Consider the following 18,040-nt stretch of genomic DNA (forward strand, 5'->3'; position numbering starts at 1 on the left):
TTTCCAAGCCAAACCTTCATACAGTACAATAACCGCTAACCATTACACACAGCCTACATCATTGTCACCATATTAGCTAATGTCATAGCTAACATAGCTACTAGAACTAAAACGTTTGTTAACCAGTTAAAATCACGCAGTACAGTGTACAGCAAGCAGTTTAGCAGTTACTGGCGGGACCCGATGGTAATAAATAAGTAAAACCGAAAGCTTACCTTGACTTGGAAGAGTTCCATTGTTGGATAGCCTTAGCCAGATAGCTAGCATAAATAGCATTCCTCTCTGTTTGAGCCGGGTATTTGAGTAGGCTAAATTAGCTAGCTGCATTAGCTATGTAAGCTATACTTCAGAATATAATCAGACCCCTTGACTTTTTCAAAATTTTGTTACATTACAGCCTTGTTCTAAAAATGGATGAAATAAATAAAGAATCCTCATCAATCTCCACACAATAGCCCATAATGACAAAGCAATGCATCGTAGCTCTCTCTCTGCTGCTTCTGTACAAAACTGTTCAACTATTGTCTTTCTCTCTCTTTGAGTCAACTACTCACCACATTTTATGCACTGCAGTGCTAGCTAGCTTTAGATTAAGCTTTCTATACTAGATTAATTCTCTGATCCTTTGATTGGGTGGACAATATATCAGTTCATGTTGCAAGAGCTCTGATAGGTTGGAGGACGCCCTCCGGAAGTTGTCAAAATGAATGTGTAAATCTATGGAAGGTTGATGAGAACCATGAGCCTCCAAGGTTTTGTATGGAAGTCAATGTACCCAGAGGAGTGTGGAAAATATCTGTTCTCCGGCTACACCATGGTGCTACCCCAGAGAGTGCTGTTGAGGCTACTGACCATTGCAAAAAAAGTGTGTTTTAATCAGTTTATGTGGTGATATCAATATTTGTAGTATAGTTTTATCTAAAAAGGCTAACTTTTTAATTGTTCACTATTTTTATTACATTCACTGAGTAGGATGGCCCTCCCCTCCCTCCTCTGAGGAGCCTCCACTGATACACCTAAGACCCTGCATTCTCAAGCCTACAGCATGCTGCATCTCAGGGAAGTGAGGGTATTGCACTAACATATTGCATAGCATCAACACATGTCAATATTGTTAATCTGACTTGGGATACATAACAAGCCATAAATCGCTACTTCTGAGGGAGAATCTCCTCCATCGTTCCTCTGCAGAAGGGTGAGAGCCGCACTCCATCAAACTTGAAGTATTTGCTCTCGAACTCTATCTGGGTGCTTAGCGTGTTTGCCTCCTCTCGGCCATCCTCAAAACGGGCACCAAACGAAAATATCTTCGTAATCAATTCAACGGTTATAATTAGATTTGTTTTGAGAGCGATAGTTTGTTTCCTCTTCAGTATGGCTTGGCAAGGACGTGATAGTGCGTGAGCGAAGTACTCATTGGCCTCCAGGCTTCAGCCAATCACGTCGTTGCAACGTGATGGAATTGTATGCGATCATGTAATGCGAGCGCCTCCTCTTCAGCTTCAGCACCAGTTCGTTGTGGCGTTGTATGCGCGTGCTCACTAGTCTCTGTAGCCGGAAGAGGAACGCCTTCAAGCGTACGCGAAGCATTCAATATGATGCAGGTAGGCCTGTTGTTCTTGGAAGATCAAATTAACAGATTCGGTTTTTAAATATACGTGAATGGTATCATGAGCCTATGGAATACTCCGGATGTTAGCCTATAGGCTGAAATCGGTTAATAATAAAGTTCGACATGTCACAGTAATAGCAGGCAGGTGAAACGAATATAGATTTGAAAATAATATATTAGAATAGAATAGACATGAATGGATTGCATCGCTTTCATGTGTTACCAATGCAGAATGTGGGGGCGTGGCTCCACCTAAAATAAGGCTCAGCCTCCTTATGCGGATTGGCCAGACCTGCCCTGTTCTGGAACCGGGAAGTTTATGGCAAGTCAGCCCTCCAGCGATTCTCAATACATAACTGTCTCTTTGTACGTTACACGAGAGGAGTAGACTGAGTAGTGTGCGCTAGTTTGAGCCGTCCTCTTTCGGAACTGTTGTTGACATTCAGTAATGAAGGGAACTTGTCATAGACCTCAAGGGTAAAATTTTGGAGTCATTATTACAAGCGCATTTACCCAAACTTGTAGGTCCTCGTTAAAGACTGTCCTCCCGGGATGTTCGACCTAACGAAGGAATGGAATCTGTCGTTCGCCGGCTGCGGGTTCCTGGGGATCTATCACATCGGAGTGGCCAGCTGCCTGTTGGAACAAGCGCCCTACCTTATCAAAGGTGCCACCAAGATTTACGGGGCTTCGGCCGGTGCCCTAACCGCCTCGGTGCTCGCCAGCCAGGCATCCATAGGTGAGCATCCAATACCCTACACTGGCCCCTTGAGTTCATCGCACCCTGTCATCAGTGGAATGAATGCCTGGATGGTGACTTTTACGCAAAAGTCGCAATTTTAGATTAGCAACTAAATTACCTTTAAAGAATAATCACTTGTGGCCTTGATACACGGGCGAAATTATTTCAGCAATGCTTAAAACTTTGCTCTTATGTAATGGATAGGTGGTTATACTGGGGCTCCTTTGTAGCTCAGTGTAGAACATGGCACTTTTAACGCCAGGGTAGTGGGTTCAATTCCCCGGTCCACACAGACACAAAATGTATTCACACATGACTGTACATCTCTTTGGATAAAAGCATCTGCTAAATGGCATGTATTATTTTCATGTAATAAACTACTAATTATTAAGAATTACATGGTTAGAGCCAAAATGGCTGCCTGTATTTAAATATGGTAGCCTTCCACTCATTGATCATGTCACACCATTGATAAATGTCATCTGGGTCAGTTATAGGACTATTGACCTATTGGTCCTCTAGATCAGAGGCCTCCCAATGGTACTGATAGATCTCGCTGACTGAGGGAAAAACGCAATCATGATTAAGAGCAAACATGCCCCAGCTTGACATAGAACGTGACTCTTCGCTGAGTCTCGGTGTGATACCATGCCTCTTTCACTGTCTTTTAAACCCAATAACCTTATAGTGAAGAGACGAAAGACTGGGGAACTTAGTAAGTGTCCCAGTTGTGTCCTATCTAAATGAGAGCGGGAGAGAGAGAGTTAAAGAGGGTGAGAGATTTGAAATAGTAATAGAGAGATAACAATCGAGTGAACAGTCAATAAAGGCGTCATTAAGAGTCAAAAGAAAGTACTGGATTGTTGTGAAAATTGGCAGAAGGAAGATATAGGTTACCGTTCATGTCCTCAGAGTTTCACTGTCACTCAGTGACTCCAATGTGTTCCACTGATAGTAGGAGTAACATCCTTATTTCAGCCAGATAAGACAACCTCAGTGTTTTTGTAATCACTTGATTTTCTTTACTGGAATTCTGTCTGTGTGTATAACAGTCTTCAGATCCATTCCATCCAAGTGTAGACAAGATGAACACATATAACTAGCTCAGTACAGGTGCAGAGCAGTAAATAAGTTAAACCAGTTGAGAAATGTTTTGTGAGCTACAGATCACTGTTTAGTTCCCTTGAGAACTAATCTTCCTTTGAATAAAAAACATCCAATTCCTCCCAGCGGAAGGCCCAAACACAACTAACACACTGTCTCTCTGTCTCTCCCCTCCTCTAGCTAAGTGCTGTGAGGATGTGATCGAGACAGTAAAGGAGGCCCGGAAGCGTAACCTGGGTCCCCTCCACCCCTCCTTCAACCTGGTCAAGGTCATCAGGTCGGGCCTGGAGCGTGACCTGCCCGCCGACGCGCACACACTCGCCTCCGGGAGGCTGTGTGTGTCACTCACTCGCGTGTCTGATGGACAAAACGTCATCGTGTCCGAGTTCAAGTCCAAGGAGGAGCTCATCCAGGTGAGTGTCCCCACTCAACCCACCTGGGCTTCTATTCACAAAACATATCCGAGTAGGAGTACTGATCTAGGATCAGTTGGATAAGGAGGTGGCACCTGATCGCAGATCAGTACTCATACTGTAAAACACATTGTGAATATGGGCCCTGAACACCACTGAGCACTTGAGTTTTTCCATATCCCATACATATCCCATACATATTTGTCCTTTCACCTACTGGCCTTGCCATTGACTGTTTACATGTGTTGTATGTAATGTAAACTGGGTTGGACTGTGTAACATCTCTCTCTCTCTCTGATGTGTCTACAGGCACTGCTGTGTAGCTGTTTCATCCCCATATACTGTGGCCTGATCCCTCCATCCTTCCAAGGAGTGGTAAGTGCCCAAGGCCCTAATGCCTCAACTGCTTTCTTACGTTTCTTTGAACACTGTTTCCTTGTTTTCTAAGAAAAAGCAGCAGATGTTAGACTGGGTTTATTATGGTCTCGTCTCTAATGCCTTTATTGCTCAGGTCATAGTCATAAGGTGGCTAGGTTCAAGTGTAGCGCAATGTTGTGTTTTTCTGTTTGTGTGTCTGTCTGTCGGTCTGTGCATACACTCTGGTACTTGTTCATGTGTCAGTCTACCTTACTCTAGGAGCTAATCAGCCTGTGAACCATTTCCCTTGGCAGACCAGTGGTGTATTATATACTTCCAGACTGGTTTCTGGCCTCAGCAGATTGGGACCAGGAAGTCCAGGGTTGCTCCATTCTAAACTGAGTCACTAGGACATAGGAGCACAGTCCTCCAAAACATCAACTACCATATATCAATGACCTATTATTCTCTAGTATATTTCACTGCTATCTGCTCTTGTTATCATTGAGGGCATATAGCCTCCATCTGGGCATGTCCCTTGCTCAGTGCCAAATTATACATCCATAGAACACAGGCGGAACACACTAGATTGTTCAATAAGTATAGGCCATTGTCTGGTGTGTCACGTTCATAGATAGCTATTTAGATATCCTGTTTAACCTCCTCCACCCCTGCACAGCCGTCTCTCTCTATCTATCTATCTATCTACATACACTGCTCAAAAAAATAAAGGGAACACTTAAACAACACAATGTAACTCCAAGTCAATCACACTTCTGTGAAATCAAACTGTCCACTTAGGAAGCAACACTGATTGACAATACATTTCACATGCTGTTGTGCAAATGGAATAGACAACAGGTGGAAATTATAGGCAATTAGCAAGACACCCCCAATAAAGGAGTGGTTCTGCAGTAGGTGACCACATACCACTTCTCAGTTCCTATGCTTCCTGGCTGATGTTTTGGTCACTTTTGAATGCTGGTGGTGCTTTCACTCTAGTGGTAGCATGAGACGGAGTCTACAACCCACTATCCAGGATGGCACATCAATGCGAGTTGTGGCAAGAAGGTGTGCTGTTCCTGTCAGCGTAGTGTCCAGAGCATGGAGGCGCTACCAGGAGACAGGCTGGTACATCAGGAGACGTGTAGGAGGCCGTAGTAGGGCAACAAACCAGCAGCAGGACCGCTACCTCCGCCTTTGGGCAAGGAGGAGCACTGCCAGAGCCCTGTAAAATGACCTCCAGCAGGCCACAAATGTGCATGTGTCTGCTCAAACGGTCAGAAACAGACTCCATGAGGGTGGTATGAGGGCCCGACGTCCACAGGTGGGGGTTGTGCTTACAGCCCAACACCGTGCAGGATGTTTGCATTTGCCAGAGAACACCAAGATTGGCAAATTCGCCACTGGCGCCCTGTGCTCTTCACAGATGAAAGCAGGTTCACACTGAGCACATGTGACAGACGTGACAGAGTCTGGAGACGCCGTGGAGAACGTTCTGCTGCCTGTAACATCCTCCAGCATGACCGGTTTGGCGGTGGGTCAGTCATGGTGTGGGGTGGCATTTTTTGGGGGGGCCTCCATGTGCTCGCCAGAGATAGCCTGACTGCCATTAGGTACCGAGATGAGACCCTCCGACCCCTTGTGAGACCATATGCTGGTGCGGTTGGCCCTGGGTTCCTCCTAATGCAAGACAATGCTAGACCTCATGTGGCTGGAGTGTGTCAGCAGTTCCTGCAAGAGGAAGGCATTGATGCTATGGACTGGCCCTCCCTTTCCCCAGACCTGAATCCAATTGAGCACATCTGGGACATCATGTCTCGCTCCATCCACCAACGCCATGTTGCACCACAGACTGTCCAGCAGTTGGCGGATGCTTTAGTCCAGGTCTGGGAGGAGATCCCTCAGGAGACCATCCGCTACCTCATCAGGAGCATGCCCAGGCATTGTAGGGAGGTCATACAGGCACGTGGAGGCCACACACACTACTGAGCCTCATTTTGACTTGTTTTAAGGACATTACATCAAAGTTGGATCAGCCTGTAGTGTGGTTTTCCACTTTCATTAAGAGTGTGACTCCAAATCCAGACCTCCATGGGTTGATAAATTTGATTTCCATTGATCATTTTTGTGTGATTTTGTTGTCAGCACATTCAACTATGTAAAGGAAAAAGTATTTAATAAGAATATTTCATTCATTCAGATCTAGGATGTGTTATTTTAGTGTTCCCTTATTTCTTTGAGCAGTGTATATATATATATATATATATATATATATATATATAGATGTACAGTTGATGTCGAAGTTTACATACACCTAGATTGGAGTCATTAAAACTATTTTTTCAACCACTCCACACATTTCTTGTTAACAAAACTGCAGTTTTGACAAGTCGGATAGGACATCTACAGTCGTGTTAGGCCAGGGTGTGACTAGGGTTGTTGCTTTGTTTCTTGTTTTGTTGGCGACATTTACCTAAATAAAGGAAAATGTACGCTCACCACGTTGCACCTTGGTCCGGTCATTTCCACGACGACGTCCATGACAAGAATGACACAAATATAAATTTTCACAAAGTTTGCCGCTTCAGTGTCTTTAGATATTTTTGTCAGATGTTACTATGGAATACTGAAGTATAATTACAAGCATTTCATAAGTGTCAAATGCTTTTATTGACAATTACAAAAAGTTGATGCAAAGAGTCAATATTTGCAGTGTTGATCCTTCTTTTTCAAGATCTCTGCAATCCGCCCTGGCATGCCGTCAATTAACTTCTGGGCCACATGGCACTGATGGCAGCCCATTCTTGCATAATCAATTCTTGGAGTTTGTCAGAATTTATGGCTTTTGTTTGTCCACCCGCCTCTTGAGGATTGACCACAAGTTCTCAATGGGATTAAGGTCTGGGGAGTTTCCTGGCCATGGACCCAAAATATTGATGTTTTGTTCCCCGAGCCATTTAGTTATCACCTTTGCCTTATGGCAAGGTGCTCCATCATGCTGGAAAAGGCATCGTTTGTCACCAAACTGTTCCTGGATGGTTTGGAGAAGTTGCTCTCGGAGGATGTGTTGGTACCATTCTTTATTCATGGCTGTGTTCTTAGGCAAAATTGTGAGTGAGCCCACTCCATTGGCTGAGAAGCAACCCCACACATAAATGGTCTCAGGATGCTTTACTGTTGGCATGACACAGGACTGGTTGTAGTGCTCACCTTGTCTTCTCCTTCCTGGAGAGAAGTGTCTTCTTTGCTGCCCTTCTTGACACCAGGCCATCCTCCAAAAGTCTTCGCCTCTGCCACGTTCGTCATATTGATGAGACCAAGGCGCAGCGTGGTAAGCGTTCATAACTCTTTAATAGTGCAGACCAGGCAACTAAACATAGAATAACAACCCACAAAATAACCAAGGAATATGGCTACCTAAATATGGTTCCCAATCAGAGACAATGATAAACAGCTGCCTCTGATTGAGAACCAATCTAGGCAACCATAGACATATAAACACCTAGATTAGAAAAACCCCTAGACATACAAAACCCCCTAGACAATACAAAAACTAAACAAACCACCCTTGTCACACCCTGACCTAACCAAATAATAAAGATAACTCAGGTCAGGGCGTGACAGCCTCACTGTGTGTGCAGATGCACTCACACCTGCCTGCTGCCATTCCTGAGAAAGCTCTGTACTTGTTGGGGGCCCTGACCCCGCAGCTGAATCAACTTTAGGAGACGGTCCTGTTGCTTTCTGGACTTTCTTGGGCGGCCTGAAGCCTTCTTCACAACAATTGAACCGCTCTCCTTGAAGTTCCTGATGATCCGATAAATGGTTGATTTAGGTGCAATCTTACTGGCAGCAATATCTTTGCCTTTGAAGCCCTTTTTGTGCAAAGCAATGATGATGGCACGTGTTTCTTTGGAGGAAACCATGGTTGACAGAGGAAGAACAATGATTCCAAGCACCACCCTCCTTTTGAAGCTTCCAGTCTGTTATTCAAACTCAATCAGCATGACAGAGGGATCTCCTGCCTTGTCCTCATCAACACTCACACCTGTGTTAACGAGAGAATCACTGGCATGATGTCAGCTGGTCCTTTTGTGTCAGGGCTGAAATGCAGTAGAAACGTTTTGGGGGGATTCAGTTCATTTGCATGGCAAAGAGGGACTTTTGATTGTGTAGTAAATGCAAATTGCCATCATACAAATTGAGGCAGCAGACTTTGTGAAAATTAATATTTGTGTCATTCTCAAAACTTTTGGCCACGACTATACTTTGTGCATGACACAAATAATATTTCCAACAATTGTTTACAGACAGATTATTTCACTTATAATTCACTGTATCACAATTCCAGTGGGTCAGACGTTCACATACATTAAGTTGACTGTGCCAGAAAAAAAACAGAAAATTAAAGGCTAATTGACATAATTTGAGTCAATTGGAGGTGTACCTGTGGATATATTTCAAGGCCTACCTCATCATGGGAAAATCAAAAGAAATCAGCCAAGACCTCAGAAAAAAAATGTAGACCTCCACAAGTCTGGTTCATCCTTGGGAGCAATTTCCAAAAGCCTGAAGGTACCACGTTCATCTGTACAAACATAGTACGCAAGTATAAACACCATGGGACCAGGCAGCCGTCATACCGCTCAGGAAGGAGACACGTTCTGTCTCCTAGCAAGTATAAACACCATGGGACCAGGCAGCCGCCATACCGCTCAGGAAGGAGACACGTTCTGTCTCCTAGCAAGTATAAACACCATGGGACCAGGCAGCCGTCATACCGCTCAGGAAGGAGACACGTTCTGTCTCCTAGCAAGTATAAACACCATGGGACCAGGCAGCCGTCATACCGCTCAGGAAGGAGACACGTTCTGTCCCATCTCTGGATTTATATTTATGTCCCATCTCTCTATGTAGATGTATGCTCCATTTATCATGTTTTAAGGTAAGACCCAGATGCAGACTGTGTCGAAGTTACAATGTTTATTACAAGAACAGGGGCAAAGGTACAGGATGGCAGGCAGGCTCAGAGTTACATCAGGTCAGGTCAGGCAGAGCTTGGTCAAAAAAATAGAAAGCAGGAAGAGAAGACAGGAGCGAGGGGAAAAACACTGGTAGGTTCTACGAACAAAACAAACTGGCAACAGACAAACAGAGAACACAGGGGGAAATACACAAGGGATAATGGGGAAGATGGGCGACACCTGGGGGGTGTAGTAAAGCACAAAGACAGGTGAAACAGATCAGGGTGTGACACCATGTCTCTATATAGATGTTTGCCTCATCTCTGTATATAGATATATGCCCCATACTAGGTCTATTATGACAAATATATAGAACAGTAATAAATGACTTATAAACAGCATATCTGAGGGCATGAAGTTGAACTATCTGTCAGTTGACGGAGCATGTACTTTTTCAGAATAATGCGCATACTACTTATTTAAGTTTCTTGTGAAAGTGATGAAGTTTCATTTAAACTAGATTTCATCACTGGACTCAGTTGGCTTTGACACTCTGAACAAGGAAATATAGTGCATTCTTTGTCCTCAGCCCTGAACTCTCTTTGCTAAACTCACTGCCAAGTTGAGTCTTGATCATGCTTTGGAACTGGCACTGCTATCCTTTTTTCCCCTCAGATGTTCTCAGCGTTTTACACTGGAAAACGATTCATTCGTGTTGAAATGTTAGAGGGTAGCATCTGAACTTGGAATGGAGCTGCATCGGATAATTACATGAGATTGGTGTAAAAATTGATTAATTCTCCAAATAGTAATGTGAGATTGTTTGGTCATGAGTTGGCAGTGTGGAGAAGCTAGCTAAGGGGAAATCTGACATGCCTAATATGCCCTCAAGAGGGGAATGTGTCCTTGAATGTGTTGTATCGTATCATGTTAGATTTCAGTGATAACCGAGTTGGGTTATAAGTTACATATTTTTTTAGCAGAAGATAGGCAGAGGAAGTCAACAACAAATATTTATAATATATAAATAGAGATTTAGAACAGTCATCTATGTCGGCCCTGAGACGTCCGGACTACAGTATGCCTGGGGTGTTTTTATGTAAAGGCTGTGGCCCTGTGGTCAAACAAATACAGCTTGTTTATAGTTGTGCATGGGTCCAAAAACACCCAATTATTCTCACTTTCTCGCTCTCTTCCTCCTCCCTGTCTCCCCCTCTTCTCTCTCCAGCGTTACGTGGATGGGGGAATCAGTGACAACCTTCCTCAGTCGGAGCTGAAGAACACCATCAGCATCTCTCCGTTCTCCGGCGAGAGCGACATCTGTCCCCGGGACACCTCTTTCAACTTCCACGAGCTGCGCTTCACCAAAACCTCCATCCAGATGAACCTGGACAATATGTACCGCCTCAGCAATGCCCTGTTCCCCCCAGAACCCAAGGTAGGTAGACCGCTATGACTGCTTACCAATGCGTTATGCATGGCCCTGGGAAGAGGTTTGTAGTCCTTATGTCGGCCCTATTCCCAAAGGTAGGATGGAGGATCAGGATGCTCCTTAGTCCAATTCATCAGATGGGTTGTTTATGACTACTTGTAAATAGAAGCCTTATGTATGGGTTTTGTGTAATGAAATCCTTATATAGGTACCCTTGAAATAGTCTAAACATTCTATACATTTCTGTAGGAGAGCGTAGTAGTCTGGTATGGGAGACTGGGCCCCTGACCTTCCACTATCCTATTCCCTGATTATATAACCCCAACTCCCCCATTTCACCCCTTACCCTGTCTCCTCTTTGGACTCCTATCCTTAGCCCCCATACTTCCTATCTGAACTTTGCCCTCCCCTGTTCCTCCCTAACTCCACAGTGATCAATACTGGCAGGACGTTATTGGCTTCTGTCCTTGTTGAATTACATTTCCTGTATTGCACATACTTCTTCACTGTCTGGATAATAACATGGGAGTCAACTTTTAGCGTCAGGTGAACTTTGCCCTCTTTGAGGTTGGTCTTTGTCTCTTGGTTCAGTTTTTGCCCAGATCTGCCACCGTCTTTTCCCTTCGTGTGTGCCTGGAATGTTGTTACTGGAATTTGGGGATTATGCCAAATCCCACCGACAAAGCCATGTGCAGAGGCCCTACTTAGAAAAGGAAGTGTGTGTTTCACTTCACTCTGCCACCTTTGACATATTGTTTACACATGACATTCACAGACACACACACACATAGAAGACTCCACCCTACCTTTTCCTTCACGTGTAATAGTGTTCAACCTACCCTGACTAAATTCACACATATGTCGTACCACTGTGAAGTTATCTGTCCAGATACCTCTCTCCCTGTTGCTTTGTTTTTGTAGGAACACAGAATAAGGAGTAGCCAGAGAACAGAAAGAACTCTGCCACGTTGACCTTTAACCCCTAGTCAAACACTGTTGCACAGGAGGGTTCCGCTGATATTAGTTATTCCCCTCTGTTTTATGTGGTTATAAACAGCTGTACTTGTTTAACACGGTTGTTAACTGTCAGCGATAACATTATTGCTAAATCAGTCAGCGGTAGTGATAGTTATAACTAATCACATAATGTGAGATCATGCTCTATATCGTGTTTGGGTGGGTATATCTGAGTCCTAATGATCCAGTGATATGATTAGGAGTACAGTGCCTTGCGAAAGTATTCGGTCCCCTTGAAATTTGCGACCTTTTGCCACATTTCAGGCTTCAAACATAAAGATATAAAACTGTATTTTTTTGTGAAGAATCAACAACAAGTGGGACACAATCATGAAGTGGAGCGACATTTATTGGATATTTCAAAACATTTTAACGAATCAAAAACTGAAAAATTGGGCGTGCAAAATGATTCAGCCCCCTTAAGTTAATACTTTGTAGCGCCGCATTTGTGAACAGCAGTTTTCAGTTCTTTCCACAGATTCTCGATTGGATTCAGGTCTGAACTTTGACTTGGCCATTCTAACACCTGGATATGTTTATTTTTGAACCATTCCATTGTAGATTTTGCTTTATGTTTTGGATCATTGTCTTGTTGGAAGACAAATCTCCGTCCCAGTCTCAGGTCTTTTGCAGACTCCATCAGGTTTTCTTCCAGAATGGTCCTGTATTTGGCTCCATCCATCTTCCCATCAATTTTAACCATCTTCCCTGTACCTGCTGAAGAAAAGCAGGCCCAAACCATGATGCTGCCACCACCATGTTTGACAGTGGGGATGGTGTGTTCAGGGTGATGAGCTGTGTTGCTTTTACGCCAAACATAACGTTTTGCATTGTTGCCAAAAAGTTCAATTTTGGTTTCATCTGACCAAAGCACCTTCTTCCACATGTTTGGTGTGTCTCCCAGGTGGCTTGTGGCAAACTTTAAACAACACTTTTATGGATATCTTTAAGAAATGACTTCCTGGCGTCTGCTGCCACTCCACAGAAGGACAACACTTCCATAAAGGCCAGATTTGTGCAATATACGACTGATTGTTGTCCTATGGACAGAGTCTCCCACCTCAGCTGTAGATCTCTGCAGTTCATCCAGAGTGATCATGGGCCTCTTGGCTGCATCTCTGATCAGTCTTCTCCTTGTATGAGCTGAAAGTTTAGAGGGACGGCCAGGTCTTGGTAGATTTGCAGTGGTCTGATACTCCTTCCATTTCAATATTATCGCTTGCACAGTGCTCCTTGGGATGTTTAAAGCTTGGGAAATCTTTTTGTATCCAAATCCGGCTTTAAACTTCTTCACAACAGTATCTCGGACCTGCCTGGTGTGTTCCTTGTTCTTCATGATGCTCTCTGCGCTTTTAACGGACCTCTGAGACTATCACAGTGCAGGTGCATTTATACGGAGACTTGATTACACACAGGTGGATTATATTTATCATCATTAGTCATTTAGGTCAACATTGGATCATTCAGAGATCCTCACTGAACTTCTGGAGAGTTTGCTGCACTGAAAGTAAAGGGGCTGAATAATTTTGCACGCCAAATTTTTCAGTTTTTGATTTGTTAAAAAGGATTGAAATATCCAATAAATGTCGTTCCACTTCATGATTGTGTCCCACTTGTTGTTGATTCTTCACAAAAAAAATACAGTTTTATATCTTTATGTTTGAAGCCTGAAATGTGGCAAAAGGTCGCAAAGGGGGCCGAATACTTTCGCAAGGCACTGTATGTCTTATATTTATTCAATCTACCTCTTGCATATGATCCCTTAGGTATGATCTATGTGTTTTCTTTGACAGGTCATGGCAGAGATATGTCAGAGTGGCTACAAGGACGCCCTTCGCTTTCTTGAGGAGAACCGTGAGTATAACTAGGTTGCCTTTGACAGTAGTAGTGGGCTGTGCTAAGATCATAAGCTACTGTGATATACAGTACATGCAGTGGGCATCAATGATGTACAGGGTTCAACATGAAGTATGGAGTTAACCTGCACTTATTTATGGGGTAATATTTTTATGCTGTGTTACAAAGATGATGAATGTATTCTTTATGATGTCAGATCTGCTGAAGCTGGAGTGTCCGACTGCCGGCCCCAGCCTATCAGAAGCCACACACACCTGCTGCTGCAAGCCCATCGCCACGGAAACCACTAAGGACTGGATGCTCCGCCGGCTCCGCCTCCTGAGGAAGCGGCACTGGTGGCTGGATGAGCAGATTGTTGACAACCTGCCAACCCAAATCAAAAAAGGTAGATGGGAGGTTAACCTAGACTCAGATGTTTTCTGCTGAAAGCTGTTAGAAACTGTTGTTATCTAGTTACAACACTGACATTAACATTGTGTTGTTATCATGCTCTTGTCAGTGACGTGTGGTTGTTGTGTGTATCTGAAAGTCCTCTGAGGCTGTGCCTGTGTCAGCGAAGTGTGACATGTTGTGTCTCTGTGACTGTAGTGTTTTGTGAGGCGTGCCAGCAGAAGCCTGGTCTGTATGCTCAGGTGTCTGAGATGCTGCCGGTCAGAGTGGCCTCCTACATGCTCCTGCCCTGCACACTACCTGTGGTATCAGCCTACTCAGTGGGCAAGAGGTAAGTCTACATCCTATACCACTACTAGTGCTACCTACCACAAACTAACAAGCCCTCAATGAACTCAATGCAGTCACAGTAGCTCAAACAGCAACCAATGACAACAGTAATGCAAACAAATCAGCTTTTAAAAAGCCCAGAAATACCCTTTAGCATAACTATCCTTTAGCAGAACTAGCCTTTAGCATACAGCAGCCAATACCTTCAAACTAGCCCTGACAGCAACCACTGACAACAAAGTAGTCTTTAAAGTAGTCATTAGCCCACCACAGCAAACAAATAACACTGTGAACACAAACGAACTAGGAATACAAACAGGTTTCCTACTAAACGCAATACATTTGAATGTGCTGCACAGGGACTCCACCTAGTTGGCAAGTCAATCCACCGCAGGAATTGTTGAGGACCCCCCCACACACACACACACTTGGTGGTACATCACAGTACATTGACTCTTCTTGTCCCTCTCCTGTACTCCAGGTTTGTGGAGTGGATCCCAGAGGTGCCTGCAGATATGCGTTGGCTAGCTGGGGTGGCTGGGGATGTGGCTGGGAGCGTGTACAGACAGACCCGGAGAGGAGCACCAGCAGACATAACCAGGTGAGAGACATGGAGTTTCTACTACTGGGTTATATTATGGATGGATGGAGTCTACGTGTAGATTTGGATGTATGTCATACAGTATGAATAAAGTCTAATGGCCTTGTGTGTTTTTCTTTTTGCAGTGATGGTTCCCTGAGGAATTGCATGAGCCTGCCCCTACCCCTGGACAGTGACGGACCCAGGGAGAGAGACTGTCACCTCTCCGGGTTCGCTCTCTCTGCTCTTGACCTCCAAAGTCAATACTGGAACATCCCCACCGCCCCCTCTTCCCGCCGCCCCACCAGCCCCCTCATGCCCAGCCCCTCCCCACGACAGATCTGCTTCTTTGTTGGCTCGCAGGACGAGACTGACTGACAGTCCCATCCACCAATGAGAGGACACTTTGACTTTGTTTTAAAAGATGATAGGACAGTCCAGCTCAAGATCCCTCCCACAGGGCCTGTCTATAGGCTATAGGAACTGGGATGGACAAATGATGGTCATGTGATTGAATAGCTTTGGGATCCAGAACTGTTGCTATAGACACACTAATCATGTCTTTTGATCAGTCTAACAATCATATTTTATTCTACAGTACATATTGTAGAACAATTTACCAGCTCACCACCAAAGGCCTCTGCAAGTGAATTCTTTTTTGAAATTATACATTTTATAAATAACTATGTCTAGTTTTTCCAGATTACTTGTTGTCACTACAACTATACCTACCTACTTACAGTACCTACCAACCAGAGGACGCTGGTGGAAGGAGCTATAGGTAGACTGGCTCATGGCTGGAATAGGATAAATGGAACGGTATCAACCACATCAAACAGGGGCGGCAGGTAGCCTAGTGGTTAGAATGTTGGGCCTGTAACCGAAAGGTTGCTGGATTGAATCTCTGTAACGGCGTTCTTCGTTTGTTGAAAGAGAGTCGGACCGAAATGCAGCGTGGTGGTTACTCATGTCTTTAATGAATGAATCGCGGTACATGAAATAACTGATACAAATACAAAACAACAAAACGGAAAGTGAAACCTAATTACAGCCTATCTGGTGAAACTACACAGAGACAGGAACAATCACCCACGAAATCCACAGTGAACCCCGGCTACCTAAATACGGTTCCCAATCAGAGACAACGAGAATCACCTGACTCTGAATGAGAACCGCCTCTGGCAGCCAAGCCTATGCAACACCCCTACGCAGTCGCAATCCCAATAACACAAAACCCCAATACGAAATACCACAAAATAAACCCATGTCACACCCTGGCCTGACCAAATATATAACGAAACACAAAACACTATGACCAAGGCGTGACAATCCCTGAGCTGACAAGGTCAAAATCTGTCGTTCTGCCCATGAAAAAGGCAGTTAACCCACTGTTCCCCAGTAGGTTGTCATTGTAAATAATAATATTTTCTTAACTGACTTTCCTAGTTAAAATAAAAAACATATGGAAACCACATGTTTGACTCTGTTCCATTAATTCCATTCCAGCCAATACAATGAGCCTGTCCTCCTATATCTCCTCCCACCAGCCTCCTCTGCTACCTACCTACAGTACACAGGAGGTTGGTAGCACCTTAATTGGGGGGATGGGCTCGTGGTAATGGCGGTAGTGGAATGGTATCAAACACATGGTTCCCATGTGTTTTCTGTTCCAGACGTTATTATGAGCTGTCCTCCTCTCAGCAGCCTCCTTTGCAACAGTACATACCTATGTGTGTTCAATTAAATGTAGCATTCATTCCTAATGGACTGTTGACCTGAGTTAAAGTTGACTTCCTTGACTATGAGCTGTGCGTTTTCCTGAGTACTATTAGACAGGACCCTTGAACTGAACTATGAACTACTGTGATGAGCTGTGATGTCAAGAAATTTGAATGACAATGTTCTTGAAAGTTCCTTTCAGAACTTCTCTTAATGTTGACCGTTGCTTTTGCACAATAACTTGAGTTGCATAGGATTCACAATTTGTATATGGCATCTCAAATGGGTCAATTTCATGAAACCAGTTTAAAAATGTATGTAGAAAACTGAGTTAAAAAAAACCATGATGCATCTGCAAAATCAACTATCATTCAGAGGACTAAGATGTCTAGTTTTTTGGAAAGTGTCTTATTTTAAAAACATTTGACATTTTTGCCAGAATTTTGTATTTTTTTTACCCCAAATTCTCTTTACTGAAATGCTTTCGGATTAAATTCTCAAGTCATTTTATATATATTTTTTATTTAGGACAACCTAATTTCATATGAATAAGACACAAAATATGATGCTGTAATTTGTCCATAAATCATACAGATGGTATACTAGTTGACTATAATAATATTTATAATTAAATGCTTCAGAGTTCAAGTAACCGAAACATCTCAACATCAACTGTTCAGAGGAGACTGCATGAATCAGGCCTTCATGGTTGAATTGCTGCAAATAAATCACTACTGAAGGACACAAATAATAAGAAGAGACTTGCTTGGGCCAAGAAACACGAGCAATGGACATTAGACCGGTGGAAATCTGTCCTTTGGTCTGATGAGTCCAAATTAGACATTTTTGGTTCCAATCCCGTGTTTTTGTGAGACGCAGAGTTGGTGAATAGATGATCTCTGCATGTGTGGTTCCCACCGTGAAGCATGGAGGAGGAGGTGTGATGGTGTGGGGGTGCTTTGCTGGTGCATTTAATCAAGGCACATTTAACCAGTATTGCTACCACAGAATTCTGCAGCTATACGCCATCCCATCTGGTTCGCACTTAGTGGGACTATCATTTGATTTTCAACAGGACAATGACCCAAAACACACCTCCAGGCTGTGTAAGGGCTATTTGACCAAGAAGGAGAGTGAATGAGTTCTGCATCAGATGACCTGGCCTCCACAATCACCCAAACTCAACCCAATTGAGATGGTTTGGTATGAGTTGGACCGCAAAGTGAAGTAAAAGCAGCCATCAAGTGCTTAGCATATGTATGAACTCCTTCAAGACTGTTGGAAAAGCATTCCAGGTGACAACCTCATGAAGCTGGTTGAGAGAATGCCAAGAGTGTGCAAAGCTGTCATCAAGGCAAAGGGTGGCTACATTGAAGAATCAAATATAAAATATATTTAGATTTGTTTAACACTTTTTTGGTTAATACATGATTCCATATGTGTTAATTGATAGTTTTGATGTCTTCGCTATTATTGTACAATGAAGAATATAGCAAAAATAAAGAAAAACCCTTGAATGA

General features: G+C 43.7%; 1 protein-coding gene across 1 annotated transcript; it reads left to right on the forward strand.

The window, feature by feature from the left end:
* The first annotated feature begins 1,537 nt into the window (after positions 1-1,537).
* On the forward strand, positions 1,538-18,040 carry LOC118372261 (patatin-like phospholipase domain-containing protein 2). The gene is made up of 10 exons (XM_035758080.2): positions 1,538-1,604; positions 2,138-2,351; positions 3,639-3,871; positions 4,181-4,246; positions 10,424-10,633; positions 13,438-13,498; positions 13,698-13,886; positions 14,090-14,222; positions 14,703-14,822; positions 14,948-18,040. Exons 1-10 carry the CDS (start codon positions 1,596-1,598, stop codon positions 15,177-15,179), a joined length of 1,467 nt encoding a protein of 488 aa, XP_035613973.2. The 5' UTR covers positions 1,538-1,595; the 3' UTR covers positions 15,180-18,040.

The sequence above is a fragment of the Oncorhynchus keta genome, chromosome 33 (assembly GCF_023373465.1).
Source record: "Oncorhynchus keta strain PuntledgeMale-10-30-2019 chromosome 33, Oket_V2, whole genome shotgun sequence".
Lineage (NCBI taxonomy): Eukaryota > Metazoa > Chordata > Actinopteri > Salmoniformes > Salmonidae > Oncorhynchus > Oncorhynchus keta.